The sequence below is a fragment of the Microtus pennsylvanicus genome, chromosome 6 (genome assembly GCF_037038515.1).
Source record: "Microtus pennsylvanicus isolate mMicPen1 chromosome 6, mMicPen1.hap1, whole genome shotgun sequence".
Classification (NCBI taxonomy): Eukaryota; Metazoa; Chordata; class Mammalia; order Rodentia; family Cricetidae; genus Microtus; species Microtus pennsylvanicus.
Genome location: NC_134584.1, coordinates 32,971,266 through 32,991,465, shown reverse-complemented (window position 1 = coordinate 32,991,465; position 20,200 = coordinate 32,971,266). Strand labels below are relative to the sequence as shown.

The following is a 20,200-nucleotide window of genomic DNA, read 5'->3' as shown; positions in this document are numbered from 1 at the left end:
GGGGCTTCAGACCTGACAATCCCAGCTCTTGGTTTTGTACTTTTCCGCCAAGGTTAGGGAGAGGGAGGAAATGAAAAAGAAACTGACAGTTACGTTGGGAATGTCTTACTTATTTGTACAGAAATGTATGATTGGTAACAAAAAAAAAGTCCTCACATTCTATACTTAAAAGACCTGCGAATATGTGGGAAACTAAGGGAAGGGAGATGACCATTTTGCTTGCTGGGAAGTCCCCACAGTTGGTGACATTTGCTGTAATGAGGGTGAAATGAGACAAACTTAGGCCATTGTAAAAATGGTTTCTAAAAGTCACAGAAAAATTAGATGGTTGGCTCTTATGGTAGAGAAGTCACCCCAAATACCACCTCTATGAATACTGAGTTTATCAGCTGAGAACTGGTATGTACTTAGTGCTGCCGACCTTTCTGAGGTCCTGGGTCCAATCCTTTTTGATATGCATACCAATTAACATTAATAAAATATTGTGTGATATCAGAAATATAATTTGTAGTATAACAAAAGCATTTTTCCACTTTTTACATGGGTAGTAATGCTGGGTCTCCAAGCTTGTGCAACAAATACATTTTCTCACTGTGCCGTAAGTCTGAAGTGTTCTCATATTAAGGATGATATAACAGATGTTTATTTTCTTCTTTTTTTCAAAGACAGACTATCCCTGGCTAGCCTCAAACTATGTAGACCAGGCTGGCTTCGAACTCATAGAGGTTCACCTGCTTTGACCTCCCAAGTGCTGGGATTAAAGGCATGTGCCACCAACACACAGCTGAAATGTTTTTTCTTTTTAATCCCAGTATGTGTTTGTCTCTTTAAGACAGAGCTCTTAAAATTCAGGGTTGTTGCCAAGGTGCCATAACTTAGCTGTGTTTGGAATCTTATAGTTGTGGTTGTTTCCTTGGAGCTCTGTGTTACTCCATAGTAACACTCTTACAGTGAATGAGACCCATTTCTCGTTCTTTGGCAAATAACTTTATTATTGAGACAGGATCTCTCTCTCTGTAGCAGTGGCTAGCCTGGACCTTTCTATGTCGATCAGGCTGGCCTTGAACTCACAAAGATCCACTTGCCTCTACCTCCCAAGCACTGGGATTACCGGCATGCGCTAACACACTCATCATTGCAAATAATGAGAGAGAGAGGGAGGGGGAGAGAGAGGGGGAGAGAGATTAAGAAAAGAAAAAAACTGAAAGGATTTTTCTCTTTGAGGGAATTATTTTATCTTTCAGTGCCCAATTTTTTGTTCTTTTCTTTCTCCCAGGGCCTTGGGAAAACTTGAAATGTTCCTATTTACTAGTCTTGTCTTTGGAAGCACCCATCTTCTATGTATTGCTTCTATTGATTTGAATTAGGTGATCTGTTTTTTCTTCTCTATAATCTCGGTTTTTTCCCACCAAAAAGCTGCTAATTTTAAAACCAATGTACTAACTTTATCTTACATCTTTGTTGGAATATAATTGATACGTAATTAAATCTAAATACTTAAAGTACACAATCCAACATATTTTGACATATGTATGAAACTATCACAAGAAGCTGACTGTAAGAATCATCCGAGAGCTTTTCAGCCCTCCCTGCATTCCCCCATCTAATCAGCCACTGATTGCTTTTTCTCAATATCAGTTAGGCTGAGTTTTTCTGAAATTTTCCTAGATTCTCTTTAAAAATATGTCTAAGTGAAAATGTCAACTATACAGAAAAGTAGAAGACAGTGTGAGGAGCTGTGGTCTCTTTGTCCATACAAGAGGCTGGTTAAGAGCCCCGGCCGCTGCTCTTGCAGGGGACCCAGGTTCAATTCCTGGCACCCATATGGCAGCTCACAGGTCTGCGAGGGATCCCATACCCTCTTCTGAGCTCTGCAAGTACCACATGCAGGTGGTGCACATTCACAACGCAGGCAAGTACCCACACAAGTAAAACAGAAAATGGAAAAAACAGATGTGACGTGGCGTTGAAACATTTGACAAACAGACAGATTATTTCAGTACCCTGTGCCAGGTTAGAATGCAGTGCAAATTTATGCTTGTCTTTTCACACAAGCTGAAATTCCAGGGTTTGTTGCTGTTATTCCAGGCCATAGATAAAGGGGGTGTTTGCTGGGGAGATGTCAGAGAAGCTCCTAGAAGTAAAGGGTGTGCTGTAAAAACTAGGGCACCTTTGAAATTCTTCCATGTGGAGTCAAGGACTTGATGTCTTCATTATCAGCTTTTTGTCTATGTGTCTCTTTGAGATTTTTTTTTTTTTAAGATAAGGTCTCTTGGGCTAGAGATTTGACTCAGCAGTTAAGAGCACTGACTGCTCTTCCAGAAATCCGGGTTCAATTCCCAACACCCATATGGCAGCTCACAACTATCTGTAATTCCAGCTCCAGGGGACCCGACACCCATGACAAAACACATAAAATAAAAATAAATAAATTTTAAAAAAGAGACAAGGTCTCTCCATGTAGACCAGGCTGGTCCAGAACTCACAGGGACCCTTCTGTCCCTGCCTGCAGAATGCTGGGATAAAGGGCTTCTCTAGGACTTTCTTGTCCTCAGCTGTTTTGTGTCTTGGAGCCTGTAGCCTTCAAGAGTACCATTCCACATCAGTTTTGCATAGGAAAAGGAAGCTGGTGGGATTCGCTTGGGCAACCCTTACCACTACCTTAGAGGCAGAGAAGGGAACTCTAATTCTACAGCTCTGGAGTTTAGGTACCGTGGGGACAGGCAGGTTTTTTGTTTGTTTGTTTGTTTGTTTGTTTGTTTAAAAAAAAAGATGTAGGTATTTATTTTATCTGTATATGTATGTGCCAAGTGTATGCATATGTGCTCTGTGCATGCAGGTGTCCATAGAAGCCAGAAGACGGTATCAGGTCCCCTAGTGCAAGAATTACAAGCAGTTATGTGTAGCCCATTGTGGGTATACCAGGTCCTCTGAAAGAGCAGCGAGTGATGTTACACTGAGCCAGATCTCCAGTCCTGAAAGCAGACCTTTTTTTTCTTCAAAAATATAGAAGCAGTTGATGGGTTTACAGATACGATGAATGCCCGCTGTCATACCGTATACATTCCGACAGAACTATTTAAATGCCTAGCAGGAATCAGTAACATACAATGGGCTTTCTGAAGTTCTCCTTGCTACCACATAAACTGTTTTTTTTTTTCCTGCAAAACAGACTTACAGTGTTTGACCATACAGCCCATCGTATACCACGTAAGGGATGCTAATTTTTCCAATTTGGTTTTATAATTATGGCTGATGTTGCTTGCTTGGATATTGTGTGGCAGATTATAATCTTTTTAATGTTTGTCTTTGGTTTCTGCTTCAGGATACCGGGGATGAAGACAAGAGTAGACTGTTGGTCCCTGATGGCTGTTGCTGTATACTGACACAGTTTATGATGGCGTCCAAAGTTGAAAAGACTCAGGCTTTACAACAGTGTTTCAGTACCGAGTCTCTCATCTCCAGCCTCGGTCTGGGCATCTTTTGCCTAGTAGCTGATAGACTTCTCCGGTTTTCCGTAATTCATCAAAACGATTGGCTTCGCGCCCTCTCAGATAACATAGTACACGGCGTGATTGGCATGTGGTCATGGGCAGTCGTCATTGGAATCAAGAAGAAGGCTGACTTTGGAGAGGTTCTTTTAGCTGGGTTTTTAGCCTCTGTTATTGATATCGACCATTTTTTTCTCGCTAGATCCCTGTCTTTAAAGGTAAGACATCGACATAGTTTTCTTTAATGTCTTTAGTACGGCCATGCTGATCTTCCTGACCATCATAGGCTAGAGAAAATGTCTTACTTTAAAATAGGAAAGCTAACTCATTCAACGTTTTTGAGTATCTACTATTTCCCTAAGGATGCCCACAGACTTGTTCCTAATTTAATTTGCTGTCACAAAGTTCCATATAGACATAAAGTAAGAACTCTTAGCCTAGTAACTGTACTGAGAAGCTCGGTGCTGGCTCACAGAGAATACATTAGCAAGCTTAAAGGAACGGCTTTCGTTCTGAGTGTTCCTGGGTCAGTGTTCTTTTTTCCTTTCCCCTCTTACTCTTTATGTCTTCCCGTTTGTGTGCATCTCCTATGTGTGACATTAACAGATATTATATTTTCTAACTATCAAAAGATTTGCCTGCCTTTGTGTATGCATGCGATTTACAAACATCTCAGAAAAGAAGTGTAGATCCAAAGCAAGGATTTTGCCTTGTGAGCCACTGGCCTGGGAGGTTACCTGGCCCACCCAGGAGGTGCTCAGTAAATACTTGCTGAGGGGTGAATGAAGCCTCACTTCCTCCTGCCTGTCACATACAAAGTGTGCGGCAGGGTCACCTGACTCTGAAGCTCAGTCAGCAAGGAGGGATGATTGCTGATTCAAGACAAATTTTAGCTTTTTGCCCTGTATGTGGAGGCCACAAAGGTAAAGGATCTATTCCCTCAGCTTTAGCATAGGGAATAATAAAATAATAACTTGAAATAATCTTTCAGTGTTAGTAGTAAATTCTGAAAGAATCTGTGGCTTTTATGAAACAGTTGTAATAAAAAATATTCTCCTTTTCCCCTGCTTTAATGAAGGAATATTTTGTTGTTGCTGCTGCTGCTGGTGGGGTGTGTGTGTGTGTGTGTGTGTGTGTGTGTGTGTGTGTGTACTCTTAGATGTCCCAAGAAGTTCTTTAGAAACACGAATTATAGAACAGGACGGGATAAGGCGAGGATGAGCCACAGGTTCAGGAGTGAGGTTGGACAGAAGGAGAAACTACTAATGCCTACAGCACTGTAGTTGACAGCTCATCTCTGCTTCAGAACAGCTGGTGAAGAGGGATTGTATTCTCAACACAACAACCGATAACTGTTGAAGTCTTAGCTATTCCACTTACTCTATAACAACCAGCACACATTATATGCTTATAGGAAATGTCACGTTGTCCTTCTTAAACATTTGTCAATTAGAAGCTTTAAAATAGGGCTGGAGAGATGGCTCAGTGGTCAGGAGCACCCATTGCTCTTCCCAAGGACCTGGTTCAGTTTCCAGTCCCTGTGTGGCAGTCCACAACTGCCTATAACTCCAGCTCCAGGGAATTCAGTGACCTCTCTGGCCTCAAGGTCAACTGCATGCTTATACATATACCTACACACAGATACACATATGAAAAATTTAACAACCTCAGGGAGAAAACAACTTTAAAATAGGCCTGGTAAGACGTCTCAGCAAGTAAACATATATATAAATAAATAGGAGTGTTTTTAGTTTTAAATATTACTTAAACCCCAATTACACAAATCCTATACTTAGGATATAAATTATGTTTGTAGCTTTTTAAACACTGGGAAGCTTGTAAAATTAATACAATATTCCTTTTATGAAAAAGATTATGTATATAGTGTTCTGTCTGCATGTTTGCCTGCACATGTGAAGAGAGCATCAGATCTCATTATAAATGGTTACAAGCTGCCATGTGGTTGCTGGGAATTGAACTCAGGACCTCTGGAAGATCAACCAGTGCTCTTAACTTCTGAGCCATCTCTCCAGTCCCAATTCCACATTCCTAAGACCTCCATTTTATTGTTGATGCAAAGGATATGATGGTCATGCTTTCATCATCTCATATTTTTTTAAGTTAAAAATTTAGCTTTAGTGTAGAATAGCATAGAGTGAGAAGAGAACACCAGCCTGGAAACCGTGCGTCCAGTGCTTCTGCAGAGTTATATTTTTCTGTCATTTCCAGTTGACACTGGTCGTGTTAAAATACTAAGGAGCAACTGTGAGAGTTTGCAAAGAAGGAAATGATGCTAGCTGCTACTTCTCGCTGCAGGCCGCTTTGACGCTTCCGAGAAGACCTTTCCTCCACTGTTCCACCGTGATACCTGTGGCAGTTGTGAGCCTGAAGCTGGCCATGCACCTTTTCAGGCTCCGGGACTCGTGGTGCTTCCTCCCGTGGATGCTGTTCATTTCCTGGGCTTCGCACCACATCCGAGATGGAATTCGTCACGGCCTGTGGATATGCCCATTTGGGAAAACTTCTCCTTTGCCCTTCTGGCTTTATGTGACAACCACATTATCCTTACCACATCTGTGTTCATTCCTTATGTATTTAACAGGGACCAGACAAACGATATCTTCAAAACATGGGATGCTTGTTGATGTCTGAGATTGTTGATGTCTGAGATGACCATATGCCTCTAAGGAAAGGCAATAATTCAGATGACGATAATGAAAGACAGCCAGTGTTCAACTGAAATTTTGTTTTTGTTTTTGAGACAGGGTTTCTCTGTACAGCCCTAGATGTCTTGGAACTCCCTCTATAGACCAGGCTGGCCTCAAATTCAGAGATCCACTTGCTTCTGCTTTCTGAGTGTTGGGATTAAAGGCGTGGGCCATCACTGCCAGGCCTCAAGTGAAAATTTTAAAACACAGTTAGGTACTTTATTTAGTTTTTACAATTCTCTGGCCCTCTTGCTCGGGAGGCAGGCTCAGTACTTGCCCTTCCCTCTTACGCGACCATCTAGTGCAGTATTGGGTTTGTCCTTATTTCATGCTCTGTTGTTATATTGCTGCTGCTTTGTCTGACATTACTGGTTTTGTCAAGTTGGTACCTACTGAGCTGTCTGGAAGTCTGTCTTCAAAACCAGTCCATTTCCTAATATAAAAAAAAAACCTCAAAATTTTGGATGGCTAACTTATAAAAAGCTCACATGATATTTGAATTTATATTTTCCTGGGACACCGAAACAGTGAAGTGGACAAAATAAATAAGGTCATGATAAGATGTCTACTGAGGACTAACAATCATTTCACATATGTTGACCCTGACTGAAGTAATAATCTTAAATATTTGTGGACAGTAATTATTAGCAAATATCTAACTAAAATAATAAAATTAAATCTAAGTTACGATTTCAGAAATCAATTTAGGAAGTAATTGTTATCACATTGCCTATAATTACATTCACTGAAATTATTGGGGGGGGGTTAGTATCTTTGCCCAGGAATCTCATGTTAGCATTTTCACTAATTTGAAAAACATAACTAAATATTTAGAAAATATTTATTAACAATGAGCTTTGACAAAGCAATACCTGGATCACCACTGAACTTATATAAAAACAGTACTGAGCAATGGTGTCATCTGAGATGTAGATTCGTGACGGCCACTAAAATTGCAATAGTTGTGTGATTGTGACAAACTAGTCTAAAATGTTGTTCAAATGATTTTTTTTTAAATCTTCTCCTTACTGAGAACAAAAGGATTTTTCAAAATAAAATAGTTTTTGGAAATCTTGCTTTTTCTTTTGCTCTTCCGGGTTCAACTGTTAAGATGATGAACTTTACTAGAGAAGGAAGTGCATCACTGTACATTTACATCTGTGGTTTGATATGACGGTGGTCTTAATATGCTGCCCCAGAGACTCCTCTCTTTCTTTGTGACATATGTGATTCCTATTGTCTTCAGATTTTTTTTTTTTTGGGTTTTTCGAGACAGGGTTTCTCTGTGGTTTTGGAGCTTGTCCTGGAACTAGCTCTTATAGACCAGGCTGGTCTTGAACTCCCAGAGATCCGCCTGCCTCTGCCTCCCAAGAGCTGGGATTAAAGGCGTGCGCCACTACTGCCCGGCTCTTCAGATTTTTTTTAATTTGTGATTTTCAATGCTAGCAATTGTGTGCCCTAGCCTCTGAGGAAACGTGGATGACTTAGACATGATGTCATATCCTAACCAGGCTTCTACCTTTATAGAGTTCTGTACATTGTAGAAGGGTTCATGATCTTTGGAGAGTATTTTTCTTATTGTTAAATTCTTTGCAATCTGTTACTTTATACAGCCTAGCTCTCAGGTACTATTACCTTTCAAAAGCAGCTGTCAATTTGGTTGATATTATAGTAAGTATTATATAAAGAATAAGTTTAATTAAATTTATTTTTAAACATCTGGCTTAAATCCATGAAAATGAATTTTTCTAAATTGTAAAACCCTTTGTATTTTTCGCTCTTTTCATATTAAGCATAAGAACATAGCAAGCTCCAGGACAGTCAGCACTACATAGAGAGACCTTGTTTCAAAAAAGCAGCAGCAAAAAAGAGACCTTGCTTAAAAATGTCACCTTGGGGGTCATCTCACCTTCTATTGTTAGAAAGAAAATTCACTTTCGCCATCATTCCTTCCTTAAATAATAAAGTTTTGGGATGGTCTACCACAGTTTACCTCCGTCCTCAGAAATGTCCCTTCTTTAATGAGCGTTGTTTGTGGCTCTGACCTCTCAGGCACTAACAACCTGCAACCACCCCTCCGTACCACCACTCTATTTTTGGCCCTACTGACAGTGGATGTCAGCGCACCATTGTGTTTGAGGGCTGAGTTGCCTCTTGTTGGCCTGCATCTCCTCCATCCTCTTCACGTCTTCTCTCCTCACTGGCCCCTCCTCCCAGGCTTCTCTTGAGCTCGTGAAGCTTCAGGGAAATGCAGCCACTGCAGCATCCACTCATCCCCTCGTCTTGGCAACTGGCTCCAGATCAGTTTTCAGACAGGACCTGGTGAGAACCACAGAATGACTAGAAGAGAGAAGGCAGCACAGAACACAGACATGCCCAACTCTTAACGGCTGGTGTTCTTCAGGGCCAGGGTGTTTGCATCCAGGCCCATGTACATCTGTGAGAACTAAACACACACACACACACACACACACACACACACACACACACAATCTCTCCATGTACCCCAACCCAGACTGGACTGGAAAAGCAACTACTCCTACCTCAGCCTCTGGGTGCTGGAGTAATGAGCTTGCAAAGCCATGCCTGGCTTGGACATACTCTTTATACTGGGAATTTCAGTTGATAGACTTTGTCTCCTAAAGCTACAAAACAATGACTAAAGTCATTCAGTCCTGCGCCCTCCCTTCAAATCAGACAAGCCCAGTGATAGTTGATCCTACTTTTACACAAGTTTAAAGAATAATCTGAGTGCTCGATGCCTTTTATATCCTATTATAAATGAAGTGGCACTTTATTCCATATTATTCATATATATAAGATCTGAATATACAAAGTCTGATTTATAACAGAGCTATAAGGTTCACTGGGACCTTGCAAAATTTTATGGCAACTGGGCAAACACTGGAATGATAAAGTGATACTCAAGCTTCTGGGTATGAAGTTCTGTAAAAGCCTTTAGGTATGACTGTGCGGTACTTTACTGTGATGACCTTTTAAGTGTGAATAATCATATAAGTCGTGGTGCATAGTAAATTCTCCCTCAAAGGGAAACTCGTCAGCCTACCAATATTTAATATAATTGCATCTACAATCAGTTGATAAAATGGAAATACTATAAGAAGTCTGCCCACAAATTAAAAATCAGCAATGTCTTCCAACTTGGTGGTTGGTGCTAGGGTCTCTCGTTGGTGGCTGGGTTAAGGACCTGGCTGTGGGGTTCAGCTGCAGAGGGCAAACACCTGAGAACTGTGCCAGGGTCTTCCCTGAAGGCACAGCAGGGGCTCACAGGGAATGTACAGAACTGAACACCATTGTGTGTGCCGCACTGACGAGCAGCGTCCTTTGTTTCGTATGTGTGCCCTCTCTGGATGTCAGTGTGCATGAATGGAGGGCAGAGAGAAGCGACCGCCTCGGACTGTCCTGGATGGGACAGGTTTCCCAGTGAAACACATGCCGGACTTGATCCTGATGGAGTCTGCAGCGTGGCAAGGGCTGGATATGAATGTAGATTTAAACTAAATTTAGAAATGCTGTGTGGTTGGGATACTTTTTACTTCTCAATTACACCGGGAAGGGCTTATCTCAAATACTGTATTACGTTACAGAAATAATCATCTAAAGGGAAATCCCAAGACATTCAATATAGTTAGTTAAAAATGCAAAATTAAAAGGTAGTTTCTGAATCCTTCCTGGTAGTTTTCTGAAAGATTAGTGATCTCGCTATTGGTGGCAGCTGCAGAGACCTCCCCATCATTGCCAGAGGAAACGTGCTACTAGATTTAAAAGTACAAACCTGCTGGGTAGAGACCCAGAAGTTCCAGTTCTAGGGAGTTAGTTCCAGGGCTACACACATAAGCACAAAGGAAAGGGGGCAGTTGATGACCTGAGAAGGCAAAAACCAAACAGGAATCTACATAACCTACATAACTAGATGATCACTAACATAAGTTAGTATGCAAGCCTTAAACTAAAATGCCTACACATTTGAATAGTGAGCCAGATCAATACAGCCTATGCAAAATGTCTGTCTTAAGTCTTTAAAAATAAAAACAATCAGTAAGACAGTATGCTATCGTTTTTGTAAAGCTTGCCTGGTGTGTGTGTGTGTGTGCATGTATGTGTGTGTAGAAAATAATTACTAAATCAAAGAGTTGATGGTGATCATCTCTGGAGTTAGTAAGTCACCTGGGCCATGAGGAATGTCTATGTATATGATGCTTAACAATAAACAAGTATGCTTCTATATTCTATTTTCAGTAAAGGAGTTTCCATTTCCTGCCATAAGTGCAATTTCAGGCTATGAATGTTTGACCTGACCCCACCACCTGACTGCCCAAACCCAGACACTGGTGTCCCAGTGGGAAGACAGCTTTGATTAGCTCTTGTTCACCATTGGGTTCAATGCCTCTGCGTGCACATATTTCTATCTCTATTATTTAATATACCATTTCATCAGACACTAGCAATATCCCAAGGTGCCCCAAGGCAGGAAGTTCATGACAATTTTATTAATCTGATAAATTCCTTTATTATTATCATTTATTTTCATATACAGAAAGATAAAACTTGAAGACCAGGCAAGGAGGCATGTGCCTTTAATCCCAGCACTTGGTAGACAGACGCAGATGGATCTCTGTGAGTTCAAGGCCAGCCTCGTAGACATAGTTCCAGGCCAAATTTCAAGATAAAACTTAAAATAGTTAGAGATTTCCATTCTATTCTGTTGGAGGTGTGGCTGCTTCTTCACACAGAAGGAAAAACTACACGTGTATTTATTTGAGGCCCCAGCACAGAATTTAGGCAGCAGAACTCGAACTTAGCAGATCTAATTTCAAATGACACTTGTTTCTGAAACCAGGACAGAAAAGAGGAACAAAGACCCCCTGCTAGTAAGTGAACTATGACAGCGTTCTTTAAAAGGATATTTCTCCTAATAATCAACTTACACAGGTAAACTACACTTCAGATAATTCAAGGCCTTGTCATAATTATCCCCTGGCTGGCCTTCCTTCTCTCTCTCTCTCTCTCTCTCTCTCTCTCTCTCTCTCTCTCTCTCTCTCTCTCTCTCTCTCTCTCTCTCTCTCTCTCTCTCTCTCTCTCTTTCTCTCTCTCTCTCTCTCTATCTCTCTCTCTCTCTCTCTCTCTCTCTCTCTCTTTCTCTCTCTCTCTCTCTCTCTCTCTCTCCCCCTCCCTCTCTTTCTTCCTTCTTTCCTTTTTTTTTTTTTGTATTTTGTTTATCGAGACAGGTTTTTTTTTTCTGTTTCTGGCTGTCCTGGAACTTGCTTTGTAGACCAGGCTGGCCTCGAACTCACAGAGATCTGCCTGTCTCTGCCTTCTGAATGCTAGGATTAAAGGTATGTGTGCCACCACCACCCAGCTCCCCTGGTATTTCTTTACTCCTCGGGAATAATGATCAGTGAAAGAAAGGCCTATAAACCTTTGCTGCTTCACTTTGCAGGACACTGAAGCTCCTCCCGGCCCAGCACCATTAGCAATGCTGGCAGCCCAGTCCATAGCCCCAGAGTTGCCTGAACAGGAGGAGAAGGTCTGATGGAGCCCAGCACCACCATGGCGGGTGGGGGGAGGGGTGTCCTCCTTGGATCTCTGAAAAAGCTTTCAGAGAAAGCCCTCCTGAGGTCACAGACCTTTCTTCAGGTTCATTTGACTTGATCTGAGCCCTTCTTGTGTTCCCATATCAGAAATGGCAAAGTCATGCACAAGGAAGTTCACTTGATTGGCGTTAAATGAAGCCTGAAGAGCAGGGGAGTTGCTATATAACGTGCGTGTGTGTGTGTGTGTGTGTGTGTGTGTGTGTGTGTGTGTGAAGTACCCTGATGACAGTAGGAAAGTACTTGTGAGGTACTATAAAAAGCCCCCTGTGTGTGCAGAGGTTCCATTTGTGCAGTGGCCTGTGGTTCACTCTGCCTGGATTTCACAGCTAATTGTCTGTTTGTTTGTTTTACAATAGTCTAGGTGTTGAGCCTGATTCCGTGGCAAACAAGGACTCTGGTGTTTCTCCAACTTTTTACCTGACAGGCAGAGCGGCTCTTGTGCAATCCAGCTTCCACAAAAGATGCCACGGGCTGCAGGCCAGCTCTTCTGGAAAGAGCTCTGCCCGCCTAGGTTGTGACATTCAGAGCTTATCACTGGGCAAGCTCTCTGCTTCCTTCTTAACCTGCCAGTTCTAGTGAGCTCAAGGAGATTTAACCTTGGAATCTCAGAAAGGGAGAAATGACAGCAGGGGGGAGAAGAAAGTCTGTTGACTTGGTCCTCGAGGGGGTGCAGGTTGGGAGTGTGTGTATGTGTTGCCTGTGTTACTTTCCTTTGACTTCTATAATAACCACACAGCTGAGTATGGTGACTGCCTGTAATTCCAGTACTCGAGAGACTGAGGCAGGAAGATTGTACAAGAGTGAAACCAGCATGAGCTACATAGCCTTTGCCTCTAATTAATTAGAGACTTGAATGGTGGTTGTTTTTGTTTTTGTTGAGACAGGGTTTTTTTTTTTGTGTGTGTAGACCTAGCTGCCCTGGAACTAGCTCTTGTAGACCAGGCTGGCCTCGAACTCACAAAGATCTGCCTGCCTCTGCCTCCCAAGTGCTGGGATTAAAGGCGTGCGCCACCACCGCCCGGCCAATGGTGGTTCTTAAAAAGAAAAGGTATTATATCATAGTTTTGTATACTAGAAATCCATCGCCATTCTCCCATTGGGCTAAAGTCAGAAGGAATAGTTTTCCTTCTGGAGGCCTTTGGAGAGGTGTGTGTGTGTGTGTGTGTGTGTGTGTGTTTAAGGATAATACTCTTTCTTTCTCTCTCTCTCTGCTTCTCTGCCTCTCTCTTTCTTCCACCACTCCTCTCCCCAGAGGCAGGTCTCCCCTTTCCTCCCACTTTTCCCATTCACATTCCTCCAATAAAAATGCCTTCCACGTGAGTGAGCTCTGTTGCATGGCGTCTTTCTCTCTTGCATTGCTTTTAAAAAAAAATACAACATTTCAATAAGAGAAACAAGACACTTATTGGACAGTTTCAGAAGCAGAAGAGTGTCCACACTGAAGACCTCAGACCTGGAGTAAACCCTTCGTTTCTATGCCTACCTTCCAAACATTGTGGTAATGAAAAGCTGTGATTATACAAAGGGAGTGTGAGTCACAAAAGGAGTGTGTCTATGCTAACTATGCAGGGGAGAACCCTGCAAGGGCGAGGCTTTCAGACTCTTCTTGACTTCTGTGTGACTGCCGATGTGGGGCAGGACCCTTCTGATGGAGCCGAGAGGGAAGGTGGGGAACGGCAGGGATTTCAAGTATGGTGGCTGGCTTTGGGGAAGGGTCTCGTCTCTGCAGCCTGCCTCAGAAAAGGGCAACTCTGGAGCCCATGGCTTGTTTCACTGGAGAATGAGGCAGGCATCAGGCAACAGAAATAGGGGCTGAGGTGACTTTGAGACCTTCCTTTACTTTAGGGTCAGGGAGCCCCAACAAAGGGATTTGGTATTTTTGAATAGCCAATTTTTTATTTAATATGTGTGAGTGTTGGCCAGCATCACGTATGTACTTGGTGCCTGAGGAGGCTAGAAGGCGGAATAGAATCCCTTGTGCCTAGAGTTACAGATGGCTCAGCACTGCCATGTCGATTCTGGAAACCAAGCTCAGGTCCTCTGCAAGAGCGGCAAGTGCTCTTAACTGAGCCGCCTCTCCACCCCGCTAAATGGGTAAAATGTTTTATTTCCTTAATAGCTCCTGCATCTTGTTTTATGTGAAAAGAGTTTCTCTGTTCTACAACTTTAAAGAAAATCCACACTTCTTTAAATATGTAATACATTAGAACTTAATACTTCGACTTCTTCCTTTTACACATGGATAACCACCTGTTTCAAAGTCAAGGAAGGAGCCCGTTTCCTCTGATGTCAAAACTGACGTCTCTGCTGCGGGTCCCAGGCTGGCGTGTGAAGTTCACACAAGCACTTCACATTCCAGGTAGTGTACCATCTTTTTACTGTCTTCAGTTATAGTCTACGAGACAGTTTAACAACCAACTTGGGGAAGGGTTGAGGAGAGCTTGAGGGAATGGGATAGTCGAGATGGAGGAAGGACAGAGATGAGAGCAAGGAAAGAGATATCTTGATTGAGGGAGCCATTATGGGGTTAGCAAGAAACCTGGCCCTAGAAATATTCCCAGGAATCCACAAGGATGACCCCAGCTAAGACCCTAAGCAATAGAGGAGAGGGTGCCTGAACTGGCCTTGCCCTGTAGTCAGACTGATGATTATCTTAAATATCACCACAGAACCTTCACCCAACAACAGATGGAAACAGAGGCAGAGAACCACGTCGGAGCACTAGATTGAGCTCCCAAGGTCCAGTTGAATTGCGGAAGGAGGGAGAATACGAGCAAGGAAGTCGAGACCATGAGGGGTTCACCCACTGAGACAGTTTGCCTGAGCTAATGGGAGCTCACCAACTCCAAATGGACTGGGAGTGAACGAGCATGGGATCAAACTAGTCACTCTGAATGTGGTTGACAGTTGGGGCAGACTGAGGGGCCAATGACAGTGACACTGGAATTTGTCTCTACTGCATATAATGGCTTTCTGGAATTCTATTCTCTTTGGATGTATACCTTGCTCAACCTAGATGTAGTAGGGAGGGCCTTGGACTTGCCACAGGGCAGGGTGCCTTGTCCTCTCTTAGGACTGGAGGGGGGAGGGAGTGGGAGGAGGGAAAGGAGTGGGAATTTGGATTGGTATTTTTTAAAGCAATAAAATAATAATAATAGCAATAATAAAAACAACTAACTTGGTTGCTCCTGCTTTGTTTTTCTTTCTGCTAGCTGTCAGTACCGCTGTGCCCTCTGCCTCCCTCCCGGCTTGTCGGCGAACCCCATGAGAGTCACCTGACTCCTGTGCCTCAACATCAGAATAAAACAGAGCACGATGACATAGGGATGAATTCAGAGTGTTCAGGGATCTGGAAACGTAAGTATTCCTGCCAGTCAGGGAACTATAGTGTTAACCAGGAATCCAGCCCAAGGGAAACTCCCTTCTTACTGTTTCGGGCTCAAACTTTGTCCTCTGATTAGTCCTCTGTGCTTCCCTGTTTGCTTTGGCATTTTATATGCCCATTCCTATCACACATTTCATTAAAGCATAAACCACGAGACGCGATAGCTGGAAAAGGACCAATATTGTTCCTAGAGAATACGGTGTCCCGAATTCTCACACAGCACACACCCATGCCCCCTGGCCCTGATTCAACCTCTAGATCCTTAGTCCTCTTCTAATTCATTTTTTTTTTTTGGTTTTACTATAATAGGAAGATAATCCCCGCAGAGTAACAAATTTTAAAGCATTCTTCCCAGTATAACAGCAAGTACTGAGAAGAGGTCAAAGGTACGGACTGAAAACCGTTCAGACCCACTAGTGTGGTTTTCCCCGTGCACCGATGACCTGCTCATCTTAGTTATCCAGATTATTATCCGTTCAGCAAACAATGAGAACCCATTATTTGCTGCTCAATGAGCTAGCCATTTGGTATAGTGAGGAGCATGTTCACACACCCTTCCCTTCCTGAGCAGGAAGAAAGGTTGAGCAGAGATGTTTGCAGGCCATGAGAGAAGTGGGGATTTATATTAAAAGTGATTCAGAGGGGCATACATTTTTAGAATTATTATGCCTTTTTAAAAAGTGTTTGCGTGTGTGTGTTCATGTTTCTGTTTACAGACATGAATCGAGCCAGAAGACAACCTCGGGTGTTAGTCCTATCCTCCACATGGCTGAGACAGGTATATTGTTCATTCCTGTGCACACCGGGCTAGCTGGCCCTCGAGTCTCTGAGGGCTTTTTTGGCTCCCCCTCCATCTCGCAGTGGAAGTACTCTGAATACAGATGTGTACTGTCAAATTCTGCCTGGATCTGGGTTCTGAGATCCAAACTCAAGTCCTCACCCTTGTGTGGAAAGCATCTTAGCTTACTAGACACCTCCCATGCCCTAGAGAAATCATTCCTAAGAACTTACTTAAGAAAACATTGGGATGCGTGGACACAGATTACAAGAGTGACCACCACCGCACTGCTATGGTCATAATAAGCATTACTGGAGATGGGAGTGTAGCTCAGTAATGGAGTGCTTGACTAGCATGGACAAGGCTGCCAGCTGGCTTCCCAGCAACAAGATTGTTTTAGTAATAATACACACCAGAAAAAGAACACATCCAAGTGATCTGAATATTCAGCAGTTAAAATAATCAAGAAAATCACACAATGAAAAGTTTTTGTGTCCCAATAAACCTCTCCAAATCAGACCAAATGAAACCAAATTGGAAAAAGCCCAGGTTTAATGGATACCAATGCTCCCAGGTGTCCTTCCAAGCCCTCAGAGAGGAGATGGGAAAGGAAGAGCGGAAAACCACGTGTTTGTACTCTGGGGGGCAGTTTAAAAACTCTGTAGGAGTGTAGGTCTTGAACATCTCTGAGGAGGGGGTCACAGATTGGCGGGCTTTCTCTGAGGTGGAGTTTGGACTAAGGCAACTCCCAGGGGAGGGGACCTGGGATGGAACTTTTCACCCAAACATTCCAGACTCTTTGGATATAGGGATGCCAGGGGCTGGGGTGACACTTCCAGTAAACACGCAGGAATACTCATTTCAGTCAGTTGTGCACACCCGTAACTGCTCAGACCCAAATCCTCGCACAGAAACTATGTTATGGCTCAGAGGTTAGGAGCACTGACTCTTCCAGAGGTCCTGAGTTCAATTCCCAGCAACTACATGGTGGCTCACAACCATCTGTAATGAGATCTGGTGTCCTCTTCGGGCCTGCAAACATACAGACAGACAGAACATTGTATGCATATTAAATAAATAAATCTTTAAAAAAATAAGCTATGTTAATTAGTTATGCTTCGTGCTATGAAACATCAAACATTACTTCTCCTCTTCGGCTGCACCCCCTAGCCTGGTACCCATCCTTCTCCATCTGACCCCAACCCTCCTCAGACTCTGGAGACCACCTGTTACTGTGGATTTCCACACCCAGCTTCCATATACAAGAACTCCCGGCCTTTGCCTTTCTGTTCCTGACTTCCTTCCTAAAGCACAATCCCCCTCCTGGCCCATCTGGGTCACCTCACTTCTCTTTGAACTATCTGATTTTTCCTAACCAAGAAATGAATCTGTAGAAGTTTACAGCTGGAGCTTCCTAGCCTAAGGGATATTTCACAGTAGAAAGCACAAAGACACACATTATTTTATATCCTCAGTGTCCTCCCTCAAATACCTTCTCACTCTCTGCCCTCCAGCTTTGTCCTGTGCCCTAATACCACTCCATTCCTGATCTTCTCATCCATGGTTTCACTTAAATAATAAAAAAAACTTCTGAAATCACTTTCTGTGGTCTGAAGCTGAGCATCCTTCCAGGGACTGTGATTAAAACCCTAGTTCCCAGGGGGTTGCTGTTGGGAGGTGATGGAGTCTTTGAGTGGTACCCAAAGGTACACCTTATTGTGGGATGCCAACCTCTTCCCATCTGGCGTCCTGTTTGATGTTGGAAGCCTCTTAGACCCACCTGGACACAGGCATCTCCATTGTGTTTTGGCTCAACTGAGCTCCGAGCTGATGACACTCTGATTCTAGGACCTCCCAGGCTGTGAGCTAAATGAGTAAGCCTTTTATCTTTATAAGTCAGCCATCTTGGGAATCCACTGTCATAACGAGCCCTATTAATATCCACCACCATTTTAGGGTCTTTCTGAGCTAACACTGGCCCACGTGTAGGGATGTCCAACTTTTTGGCATTTTGCAACTTGATGCTGTCATCTACAAATCCATCGGGCCACATTCATAGCTATCCTGGGCCACGTGTGGCCTCCTGAACACAGGCTGGATTTACTACATAAGAACTCCCCTCAACACATCACATAGTCCATAACCAGAGCCTACACCGTAGTTTCTCTCTCTCTCTCTCTCTCTCTCTTTTTTTTTTTTTTTTTTTTTTTTTTGGATTTTTCGAGACAGGGTTTCTCTGTAGCTTTTGGTTCCTGTCCTGGAACTAGTTCTTGTAGACCAGGCTGGCCTCGAACTCACAGAGATCCGCCTGCCTCTGCCTCCCGAGTGCTGGGATTAAAGGCGTGCGCCACCACCGCCCGGCTTCGTAGTTTCTCTTGACAAAGCCTCATGATTCACTTTTTCCTTCACCTTAACCAAAACCAATCTACCCCAGTATTTCTCTCACCTGGGTCTTGGTTCAGAAGGATGTGGCACTGGACCCTGCAAGGACTACAGGTTCCTGTTAGTGGATATCAGGTTTACTGTGTAGCGTAATGATGAAGTGAACCCTGCCCCAAGGTTGTGATTCTCATCATAGTCATTCCGCGAGTGAGTTTTAATCTTCTCGGTTCTTCATGCTGTGAAACATGGCTCCTAGTGACTCTGCCCAACCATCGTTTCATTCTAGGGACCCAAGGAAGTGATGTGAGGGAGAGAGAAGATGCTAATAATAACCTATCCCCAGAAACTCCCTATCTCAAACCCCAAAAAATAGAAAAGTAAGTAACTTTTGTTTTGTTTTGTTTTGCTTGAAAAAGGGTTTCTCTGTAGCTTTGGAGTCTGTCCTGGAACTCACTCTGTAGACTAGGCTGGCCTCGAACTCAAAGAGACCCGCTTATCACTTATCTCTCTCTCCTGAGTGATCACCATCCGGCCAAAAATAACTGTTTCTTTTAAGCAATGATTCCCAAAGGAAGCGCCCATCAGATTCATCCATGAAGCTTCTATGAAATTCAAACAATGCTCTTCCCCTAGAACTCCGGTGTGTAGATGGAAGCTGGCAGATATGTTCTTGTAGACAACTATATGTTCCATGGCATCCGTGTGATTCTGTTAGGACATCAGCTGCCACAGGGCCACAGGTATTCTCTAGTCCCAGGCAATGTGAGCAAACATCAGGCAGGGGATTAACAGCCCGCTGGAATCTGGCATTAAAGAAACTGAGAACCTCCCAGGGCGGGGCTACCTGGCCTACTTCTGCTGGGCACCCAAGGACACCTTTACATTCACTTCCTTATCCCACAGCCTCGCTCCAGTCACTGCCAGACTCGGTGTCTCAGGCGGGAATGCAGCAGGCAAGGCTTACCCTCATGGCTGCGGCTGTATGTGTGGCTCTTCGGACCTCAGAAGGTGAGTTGGAGGCACCAGTGGCCTGGGGCTCCAGGGCGAGTGGGGGGGGGGATGCCTTCTAAGTTGGTGCTCTAGGAGTCTCTGTCTTCGGATGAGACTTTTCTGTTGCTCTTTGATCATCTGGAGAACGGCACAGGTTTAAGATCAGGGATTTGGGGAGGAACTCGTTTCCCCGGGAATATGAATCCACTGTCGGAGATGAAGCCTTCCGTGCAGGTGCGACTTTCTGGTGGCAGAACACTCGCTTTTCCCAGCTAGAAGCTGGGCAGAGCCATTGTTCTCCATCCAAATGCCTCAGACAGCTGGATTCTGCGTATATGATTGTGTGTATACATGTATCTGCGTGCATATGTGTGTACATTTGTGTCTCTGTGTTTGTGTATGCATTTTTTTCCCTAGAGGAAAAAAAAACAGTGTTGGCAGGTAAGCTCTGGGTTTCTTGAGCTTGTGGGTACCGAACTTCAGTCTAGCCCTCAGAAAGGGGAGCAGATGGAGAAGACTGAGCCGTGCAAAGTGTTCTGAAGAGAACTTAACTTCTGCGTTGGTGGTTAACTATGCGGATCGCAACTGCATTTGGACTGAAGGCACCCACTCCAGCAGCAGCCACTACCACATTTAAGAACATCTCCTCTACCGCTAATCTACAGCGTCTCACTTGGCAGCCCTGGCTGGCCTAGAATCCACGATACCTCGTAGACTAGCCTCAGAGGCACGGCAGCCCTTCTGCTTCAGCCTCCCAAATGCTGGGATTCCGGGCAGGAGCCACCACATCGTGCTAGCACTTAACGCCTGGAATATGTAAGCAAATGAACCACGACACTACTATTGGCCAT

General features: G+C 43.7%; 2 protein-coding genes and 1 long non-coding RNA gene across 9 annotated transcripts in view; 2 read left to right on the top strand and 1 right to left on the bottom strand.

The window, feature by feature from the left end:
- Positions 1 to 20,200, top strand: part of Tmem267 (transmembrane protein 267) — a 234,166-nt gene that overhangs the window by 1,356 nt on the left and 212,610 nt on the right. For 3 of the 6 annotated variants that reach the window (XM_075976006.1, XM_075976004.1, XM_075976007.1), the window contains exons 2-3: positions 3,326 to 3,709; positions 5,808 to 6,143. In XM_075976006.1, coding sequence (XP_075832121.1) covers positions 3,395 to 3,709; positions 5,808 to 6,143 — 651 coding nt within the window. In that variant the 5' untranslated portion in view covers positions 3,326 to 3,394. Of the gene's footprint in view, positions 1 to 2,808; positions 3,211 to 3,325; positions 3,710 to 5,807; positions 7,117 to 20,200 lie in introns of those variants that run through there. The other 3 variants (XM_075976005.1, XM_075976009.1, XR_012910880.1) reach the window with 3 other exon arrangements.
- The window catches only part of LOC142851874 (uncharacterized), a 17,148-nt gene continuing 5,246 nt past the window's right edge, over positions 8,299 to 20,200 (bottom strand). Inside the window, exons 3-5 of one of the 2 annotated variants that reach the window (XR_012910881.1) lie at positions 19,324 to 19,487; positions 18,424 to 18,641; positions 16,095 to 17,009 (exon numbers count right to left, since the gene is read on the bottom strand). This is a non-coding gene — a long non-coding RNA (uncharacterized LOC142851874). Of the gene's footprint in view, positions 8,519 to 16,094; positions 17,010 to 18,423; positions 18,642 to 19,323; positions 19,488 to 20,200 lie in introns of those variants that run through there. The other variant, XR_012910882.1, reaches the window with a different exon arrangement.
- Positions 19,263 to 20,200, top strand: part of Ccl28 (C-C motif chemokine ligand 28) — a 22,660-nt gene continuing 21,722 nt past the window's right edge. Inside the window, exon 1 of the mRNA XM_075976010.1 lies at positions 19,263 to 19,367. Within this exon, the coding sequence (XP_075832125.1) occupies positions 19,304 to 19,367 (64 nt within the window). The 5' untranslated portion in view covers positions 19,263 to 19,303. The remainder of the gene's footprint in view (positions 19,368 to 20,200) is intronic.